Here is a 9,466-nt window from a genome sequence, read left to right as displayed (position 1 = left end):
TCAATAATTTCTTAGAATACATCTAGAAACACATAAAATAATTAAATTAACAACAAATCTTTAGATATGGTTAATTTGGATCAAATATCCGAATTGATCAATTTTATTTGAGTTGGATAAAATATTAAATCTACAATTTTACATCAAACTCTAATAAAAAAATATTTTGATCATTAACGAGTTGAATTTGTGGGTGATAGGAAAAAATTATTCAAAAAAATGTAATGACATGTTTATATTTAAACATCTAAAATATTATATAATTTCATCACAAAATGTCAATCATTTCTTAAAATACATCGACAAACACAAAATAACACATAAATTTGATTGTTGTGTTGAGTTTGACAATTAACTTATTCATCTATTATTTTAAGTAGAATGAGTTGAAATTTTAGACTCTATAATTGAAGTTGGACCTCTCCTCTTAAACCACTGAAAAATTGAAGCATTAGCTCACTTTCGGGCTACAACTGTAAACTTAACCCATTTTGTTACTCTATATCTCTTTGCTGAACAAATTATATTGAGTTCATAGTATTTCTAAACTTCTTTTGTTTCTTGAAACAAATTAGATTATTTAGATGTTATATTAAATTCAATTCAAATGTTCTATTTTATGTTTTATTATGTATAATGGTCGTTAGGTTAAGTTGTTAAGTATATTAATTTGAAATCTTTTAATTCTATTTTGACATTAAGTTGCTTTTTTTTTTTCAAATACATCAACTTGCTTAAAAATGAATATGTTTCATTTGTTTTTAATGATCTTATGAATATTGACAAACCAACTGGACTGTGGGCTGTTTTATTCATCTGGTCCAGCTCATTTTAACGTGTTTATTGGACCGGGTCGGTCCATTTTCCACCCCTAATTTTCCACACTTTCACGTGTGAAGCGTACAGAACACGCGCATATCCATTTCATTTGCAACTTAGTACACGCGTGGGCAAGGCGCGTGGGGTACGGACCACCTTTGGTTTTATTCTTAACGCCAATGTTCCATCTCGGTGAAACTGGTTCATCGGACGCCTATGGCCACTCCTCTTCACCAAAATTCGTCGCTGTTTATCAACCCATTTCCCAAATTCGTTCCAGAAGAAGCTTCTTCACACTTCCGCTGAGAAAATAAAGGTTCATCACTTTCATTTTCGTTGACTCTTTGTCTTCATCTTAAGCGTTGTTTAGCCCTTATTTCATTGCTTCATATTTTGATTTGCTTTTTACCCTTTTGCGAGAACAACTTTAATACAGTTCTATTGTTTGAAAATTTCAATCTTTTAAAGTTTATGAATGATGGGTCTTCGTGTTTGGAAGTTGTTGGAGAGTGGAAACTGAAAGTTACATGCGTTTTGGTTGAGGATGTAATAGGCCTATTGATTTTGATTTTTGTTGACCGTTGTGGTTGGGTTGCTGATTAAACGTCATACAAGAGTCTGAATTGCATGGTGTACTTTTGTTTTGATGAGTGTTGTCAAATAGCGGCGCAGGTGGTGCTATTTCATAGTGGAATTTTAACAAATCGATATTGTTACGCAATACCCGACTTAGTACAAAGTGTCTGTTGACAAATAGAGTCTATAGTAGCTCTATAGCAGTGTAGAGTTTGAACAAACTGTTATTTTCTGTGATCTGCGATTGACAGTAGCAGTTTCGAAAAATGTACTGATGTGTACTCAGTACCATATGGAGGATGTAGTAACTAGTGTTGATTGCAATTTATTTGTGATGTTTTGAATCAGGCTGGTTTGAACCTGATCAATTTTTTTTTCTTCCATTCTTTGCATGCACTCCTTAAGGGAAATGTCCTTTCAAGTTTTGATATAATGTAACCATGGTCGTTAAACTCTCAAGTTAGCTCATTGAATTGCTTGCACTAAGTTTATAACTGTTAGTATCAAAATCTAGTTGACTCACTTACAAAAGTTTCTGAGCAAAATTGGGTAGACTCATAGAATTGTAAGTTTGAAGATGATTGAATGAGTCTACAACTTAATGATTATTTTCTCTTAAACATAATGATTAGATTCTGTGATAGATTTTTTAACCATTATTTTTGTGTGAAGTAAACGCTTACTTATTTATGAGTCAAAGTCCATAAACGTTTCATGAGCTTACATTTTACATAGACTCTGAGTTTTAAAACCTCGAATGCAATGTTGGTGAGGGTGAACGAAGTTGTGCTTTATCTTTGTTATTTTCATGTGTCTTGTTTTGAAGTGTGTAAACCATGGGAGATGCAATTGATTTGAGTGGGGATGGAGGAGTCATCAAGACCATTGTGAGGAAGAGCAAGTCAGATGCTGTGGCTCCAACAGAAGATTTTCCGGTTGTTGATGGTATGCTTTCCATTAATGCGAAAAAAATATAGTATCACTAAAGAGTAAAAACGTTACATGTAACATATAGGTCGTAAGTTGCAATTCAAATGATTTATCCCTTACTGGATAATTATGTGTCATATCATACTATCACTGTGTCACATTGAAGAGTGAACCAGAAGTATTTAAATTTGCATCTTCACCTTCTGATTCATATATTTCGCCTTTTCGCTTTCAAATTTCCTCCCCTCATAGGGTGGTTACCTTAACATGCAATTTTTATGCCATATTTGGCAATGGACTTTGTAATGAATACTATTGGAAGTTGAGGATCTTTTTATTTATTATTTAACTGTAACTCATCCAACTATTTATGCTTAATGAGACATGGTTTTATTCTTTCTTATTGTGTTATTGCTTCTCCAATCAGTACACTATGAAGGTACGCTTGCTGATACCGGTGAAGTATTTGACACTACACATGAAGACAACACTATATTCTCCTTTGAAATTGGAAAGGGTAGTGTTATCAAGGCTTGGGACATTGCAGTGAAAACCATGAAGGTCAAACAAATTCAGCATGCTTTTGATAATCTAAATAAAACTTTTGGTCTAATTTATTTGCTGGTTTCAACAGGTCGGAGAAGTTGCAAAAATAACGTGCAAGCCAGATTATGCATATGGTAGCGCGGGATCTCCGCCTGATATCCCCCCAGAGTATGATCTCATTTATTGCACAAAATATTTTAATTAGAAATAAAATACAAAATAATGCCAAAAAGGCTATTTATTATCAAATCTTTATTCTAAGTTCTTCATTAGTATCATGAACAAAATATCAAGATAGACATCTTAATAAGTTCAGGTGAAGTTATGCAGTAATTGTTCCATAATATGATTTTCTTAGTAATACTCACAAGAAGTTGCATTGCATCTCTACTTGTGAATGCAAATCTCTAATTGTTATTTTGTTTGGATTTCCTTGCAGCGCAACACTTGTTTTTGAAGTTGAGCTAGTTGCGTGTAGACCAAGGAAGGGCTCCACTACTGGAAGTGTTTCAGAGGAGAGGGCTAGGCTTGAGTAAGTGGTAGCACATTTTATGCTTAATCATTTTCTGTTATTCTTATCCTTTCCTAAAGTAGAGATGAGTTATCGTCGTTAGACAATGAAGATTGGTTTAGCTGGTAAGGATTCAGCTCATATCTTACAAGAATGTGAGTTTGAATCCTGTTGTCAAATGTGAGGACCTCGTCGGTGGATAATGTATAAGTATCTTTATTAGCACTCTATGAATATTGAGACTTTTTGTAACCCTGATGAGCCTCCGCGACCGAACTCACCTGAACATCTATTTATGTAAAAAAAAATGTTTTTTTTTTTGGTTTCATTGAGATATATACCAATGTGATGTGTATGTTGTGACTTGAAACAAAACATAGGGAGCTGAAGAAGCAGAGAGAACTTGCTGCTGCTGTGAAAGAGGAGGAGAAGAAGAAAAGAGAAGAACAAAAAGCGGCAGCTGCAGCTCGTGTGCAAGCCAAGCTTGATGCCAAGAAAGGTCAAGGAAAGGGTAAAGGGAAAGCAAAGTAAGGACTTCAAAGTTCAAACATCTGCATAAATATGTATGAAGATATTCAAACAGATGTGTCCAAAATTCTGAGTCCTTTTCCTAAATAATTGTTGGCATGAAGTGCTAGACTTCCATATTATGCAATATAAGATGTTTGGTAGATTGCTATGGAATGAGTAGGCAATAATGTTTTTTCATTGCAGTTATATTTTAATTTGGGTTCTTTTGCAATATGGTTATAATTCAACTAATAACTCAGTTTGTAAGTAGGTGCGCAAAGGGGTGGGGGAAGGTTTTGCTTCTCCCACCCCTAGCTCGGACTCACCACAAAAGTCCCGTACCCGAACCCTTTGGGTTTGCCGGTTATCCATGTAGTGTCCTATGAGACGGTCACTGCATTCATCTGTGTGTGATGGTTCTCTCTTAAGATTCTCTCATTATTAGCTGAAATGAATGAGAGAATCCATGTCATGACATTCAGTGGAAAGTAGGGGGGGTTGGAATATGTTAGACCTCTTGATAGGAGATCACGACAGGCCCAAACCAGGCCATACCTTTTTTTAAATAGGCAAGGTAAGGCTTTTTTTATAAGCCTATATAGCTAAAAATGTCAGGCTACAAGACATAATAAAAGCCTCTTAGGTCTATTAAACCGGCATAAATACTAAATAAATATGAATAATATTTTTATTACTACTATTATTAGTATTATTAGAGTTATGCTATTTGGTACAAATGATTTGCATAAGAAAGGGAGGAAGACACAAAAATAGAGGTTTGGACCAATAAGCAATTGACTAACCATACATTAGAGAGTGAATAGTTATAATTTATTGAAAATATTCCTCGTAACAATCAACAATTCTCTTATTATTATATATTAGATTTTGAATTGTGTTAAATTATAAATTTCCAAACCTTTTAATAATTTAATCATAATATTCTATGTTAATTTTTGACATATTTGAGTATATTATAACAAAAGGAATTGAAATATGATGTAATATAAAATCAAATTCTTTAAAGCAACGTGTTAAATTAAAAAAAAAAAAACTTAATTTCACTTAACTATTAGTTTTTTAATCTATTAAAAAATATATGTTTATTAATTTAAAAATATTAATATAAAATAGACTTTTAAATAGTCTAATAGGCCGTACCAGATTTTCTTAAAAGCCCGACTTGAGCTTTAAATATTTTGACAAGTTAAGTTCATGAAAATTTTACCCTGTACCCCTAAAATATAAAGGAAAAGAGTAAAATACTCTCATATATAATAAAAATGACTATTTTGTCATTTCAACATTTTCGAAACAAGCGATTGCCCAAAAATTCTTTTTTTTTTTTTTTTTGGAAATTTTCTTTTTCAAGTTTTCCGGGACACAACTTCAACTCCGGAAAATTTGAAAAAAGTTTTTCGGAACAGAAAATCACTCCCGAAAAACTTATTTCAAGTTTTCCGGAAAAAATACACTACCGGAAAACTTCAACATGACATTTCCGAAAGCTATCGGAAAACTCCGCCCACAGTTTTCTAGTAATTGTTTGATTTTTTTATAAATATTTTTTAAATTAATTTTTTATTTTAATTTTTTATTATATTAATATTTATTTAATTCATTTGATTTTAACTAATTTTTTTTCTAGTAAGTAGGGCGAGAGGTAAAGACAGCAAAGTTGTAATAAGAATATATCTATCTATGAGGAGGATCGGTACACATAGACGAGGAAGGTACGAGGAGGAGGGTGAAGGTCAAATGTATTAATTATTATTTACGGTATATTAATTATTAATTATTATGGTGTATTTATAGTATATTATTTATAGTGTATTATTTATGGTATATTTTTTATTTAGGATCTATTAATTATTTAATGATGTATTTATGGTGTGTTAATTATTAATTTATGGTATATTAAAAAAAAATGGTGTGTACCGAAAAACTTGTCTTTTCTGGAAAACCTTATGTACCAGAATATTTGAAGAAAGTTTTTTGGTAATATACATTTTTTCATTTGTATCGAAAATCTTTTTTTGAGTTTTCTAGTAAATACCTTTTGTACTGGAAAACTTGTAAAATAAATTTCGGAAACATTATGTGTATCGGAATTCTTCTAAATAATTTTTTGAAAATTACCGAAAAACTTTTACCTATCAAAAATCGTTTTATTATCTAAAAAACTAATAAAATGGAAAAAATAAGGGTATTTTCACATTTTAAAAATTTTGTGGGGGTATAAGTATAAATATGAAGGTAGAAAGTAAAATTTTCCAAGTTGATGCGTTGCAAAACTAGTTCGACTTGGTGTATTTCGACCCTTATTGAAAAGTGAATATCATTTTTTAATGTCTCTGTATCCAACAAATAAGAGATTATATATAGCACGATGAATAAACCCCAATTTTCCTTAATAAACACCACAAATGATTACAGAAGTAAAACTAACTGATAACCAAATAATAAGTAGAAAGGGTTATAAACTACTGTAATAGTTATATAAGATTTTTGGCTTTGTCTTTATTTTTTTAAGGGATTTTAGTCATAAGTCATAAGATAATTTTTCTTAGTTGTATCTTTATTTTCTTAGAATGCTTTTTACGAGATTTGAATCAAATATATGCACTTCAAATTATATTTTTTTGTGTATAGTTAACATAAATTTTGGTAGTCATTTTAACTAAAATTAGTTTGTATAATTTTAATACTTAATTAATTGTTTATATTAAATGAAAAGAAATATATTTAGAGTGAGAATCCAATAATTTTAGGAGTAACTCAATAAGCCGTTAACTTAAGAAGTAACTATGTGACGAGTTACTTCATTTAATAACTTAATATAAACGATGAATTTCGTTAATCTAACCTTCAAATTAAAAGTTTTTAGAACAAATTAACTCTACAAATTTTATAAAATGTTAAAATTATTTGACATTTTATTAAAGAATTTCATATGAACTATAATAATTTTTTTTTTTAAATATAAGTAAATATTGATAGTTATATGACATAGTTACATATTTTGAATTTATATAAAATTTTGTATTTGATTATTAACTTATTATGTCAATGGTGAATATTAAAATTGGACTGATTTGTTCAAAGAAATTAAATCCTTATCAAAGTAATAACTAAGAGTGGGAAAAGGTCAGATCAGGCTTTGAAAAGTCTGAGTCTGACCTACGATTAATTTTTTCGGCCTAAGTCTGACCTACGGTCTATCATAAACTTTTTTTTTCCCGGTATGGCTTGACCTTTTTAAAAGTCTGGTCTGGTCTGAAAGCTTGTTTAAAAGCCTTATTAAAATTAAAAAATTTAAATGTTATATTTTACATATCTATATATATTAAACAAAAAATAATTTTTCTAACAAAATATTTTTAAAAAAAATCTGAAACAAACACCATTTAAACCCTAAAAAATGATTTTTGGTTTCTAATAATAAATTTTTTTCTTGAATTGAACGATTCCCCAATATAGAATCACTACCAAATATGAAACGAATACCAAATAATTGTCTAATTGATAGACTTTAAAATAGGAAATAATATTATTAATAAATAATAAAATATAGGCTTAATTGCAGTTTTGGTCCTCCTATTTTAGCTGAATTGTAAAAGTAGTCCCCCTATTTTGTTTCTCCCCAGTTTTGATCCCCAAAACATAATTTTGGTCCAAAACTTGATGAAGTTTCATTTTTTTTTTTTACGTTTATTTAAGTCACACAATGCCTTAAGATCTCGTGGTGCAACAATTATACCTGAAATCTATGATCATAAATGGAGTGTTGCGGCTTAAAAAAATGAAATTTTATCAAATTTTAGACCAAAATTCTGTTTGGGGACCAAAACTGGAGAGAAACAAAATGGGAGGAGTACTTTTGCGATTCAGCTAAAATAAGGGGACCAAAACTGTAATTAAACCTAAAATATATATAGGTCGGTCTGTCAGGCCTAATAGGCTTTTTTATAAATCTGAGTTTGATTTATTTAAATAAATAGCCTTTAAAAACAGCTTGAGTCTCACCTTTTTATTAAATAGGTCAGATCATAAGTAGACCAAGTCATAGGTCCGACATAGCCTATTCCCATTCCTAATAATTAATAACCATTAGCCATCAATTCCATGAGTAAAAAATACTATCATGAAAATGCCTAATGATATAGCTAAGATAAATAAATGGCTAAAGATAATTCTCAAGCTAAGTAGTTGGAAAAATAAAAGATTGTCTAAGAATGTATGCCAAGTTGTTGAGTAGCAAGGGCACAGTTTGTGTTAGTGAAGCCAATCCTAGAGTTAGCCAAATCATACTCCATCCACATATTCTGTTGATGATGATTACCAATTATAAAAGCCTCAGCCCCCAACAAATCAGAATTCCCAAAAGTGAAACAATAAACTGAATTATTCACCTTATATAACAACCTCTCTCCAGTCACACTCATCTCCGCCCCATTAAACACCAACGTCACAGTCGGCAAAACCGGTATTCTCGACCCGCTTGGAACTCGAAAACACAAATCCATTGTTCCTTGGAAAACAAAACTTGGGTCACCTAATGGCTTTAACAGGTTTTTGGTTTGTAATGCAAATTCATTCTTCAAAGCAGTGTAAACCGTTCCAAGAAGGAACGTAAATTGGGTACCCGAATCCATCATAGTTTGACCTGCTCCGGTATGGTCAGGCAAAAACACTGATTTCGGAAGCGGCAACAATTTATTCGAAACTTTAATCCCCTCGAGTTGAACCGTGTAAGCAAACCGATTGAAAGAAGGTAATGGCGTAGTGATTTTAACAAGAGGAGTGTAACTAAGACGACCTAAACGGGGGAAATTGGCGCCGTCGCCGAGGATCAAAACTCCGGTAGAGTCTTTTCCGGATATGCAATATGAGAATTTTGACAAACCCATTTGGTTGATGAATGAGAGTGCTCCGAGGTCCATCCCCATTAATCCGGTTGTTTTTGAGTCTTCTGGATTAGTGCTAGTATCGGTGTCCATACACCCGAATGCTATTCTGGGTTGCGCGGTGCCTCCGATGAAAAACGTGTCGGTGGCGAGGTTACCTTCCAAGGAGGAGGAGTCAGCATAGGAGACAATTACATGACAAAGTTTATGTGCGTCACATGTAACAGGATTTATTAGGTCTCGGGTTTTAGTGGTGCAGATAGGAGAGGTGCAAGGGTTGGGGGTGTATGAAGTAGATAGGTGGGGGTTGAAAATAAAGTTTAGGTTAGGGAGTTTGGTGCAATGAAGCCATGATAGTTCACTTCCTGTGTCAAGAACCATTGTAACTTTTTGTGGGGGTGTACCTACGGTTAGTGAAACCGTTAATGCTACACCGTGTTGGAAATTGAGCTTACGTGGAAGAGATGCTGTTTGTACTTTTAGAGGCATGATGAGGGAGTTTTGTGTTTGTGTTGAAGAGACATTGGAACCATCACATGATTGAAATAAGAGGAATATTTTAAGAGAAAGGAAAAGGAGAGGAATAGTGTGAGAACGTGCCATGGTTGAGAACTTGAGAGAAACTTTGTATTTTTCTTTGAGAAACTTGGTAGAGGTCCTATTCGTA

The 9,466-nt window shown here is 32.1% G+C and overlaps 2 protein-coding genes across 2 annotated transcripts; one reads left to right on the top strand and one right to left on the bottom strand.

Annotated features, from left to right (window-relative positions):
* Positions 1–993: 993 nt before the first annotated feature.
* LOC101496714 (peptidyl-prolyl cis-trans isomerase FKBP20-1) lies at positions 994–4,124 on the top strand. Its single transcript, XM_004490824.4, has 6 exons — positions 994–1,135; positions 2,222–2,340; positions 2,753–2,886; positions 2,960–3,039; positions 3,311–3,403; positions 3,763–4,124. Exons 2-6 carry the CDS (start codon positions 2,232–2,234, stop codon positions 3,911–3,913), a joined length of 567 nt encoding a protein of 188 aa, XP_004490881.1. The 5' UTR covers positions 994–1,135; positions 2,222–2,231; the 3' UTR covers positions 3,914–4,124.
* A 3,795-nt stretch (positions 4,125–7,919) lies between these two features.
* Positions 7,920–9,421, bottom strand: LOC101509042 (aspartic proteinase PCS1-like). The gene has a single exon (XM_012713062.3). It carries the CDS (start codon positions 9,400–9,402, stop codon positions 8,122–8,124), a length of 1,281 nt encoding a protein of 426 aa, XP_012568516.1. The 5' UTR covers positions 9,403–9,421; the 3' UTR covers positions 7,920–8,121.
* Between the last annotated feature and the right edge of the window lie 45 nt (positions 9,422–9,466).

Source organism: Cicer arietinum, chromosome 2, assembly GCF_000331145.2.
Source record: "Cicer arietinum cultivar CDC Frontier isolate Library 1 chromosome 2, Cicar.CDCFrontier_v2.0, whole genome shotgun sequence".
Taxonomy (NCBI): Eukaryota; Viridiplantae; Streptophyta; class Magnoliopsida; order Fabales; family Fabaceae; genus Cicer; species Cicer arietinum.
The sequence above is the reverse complement of the archived record's forward strand: the minus strand, read 5'-3'. Positions and strand labels throughout refer to the sequence as shown.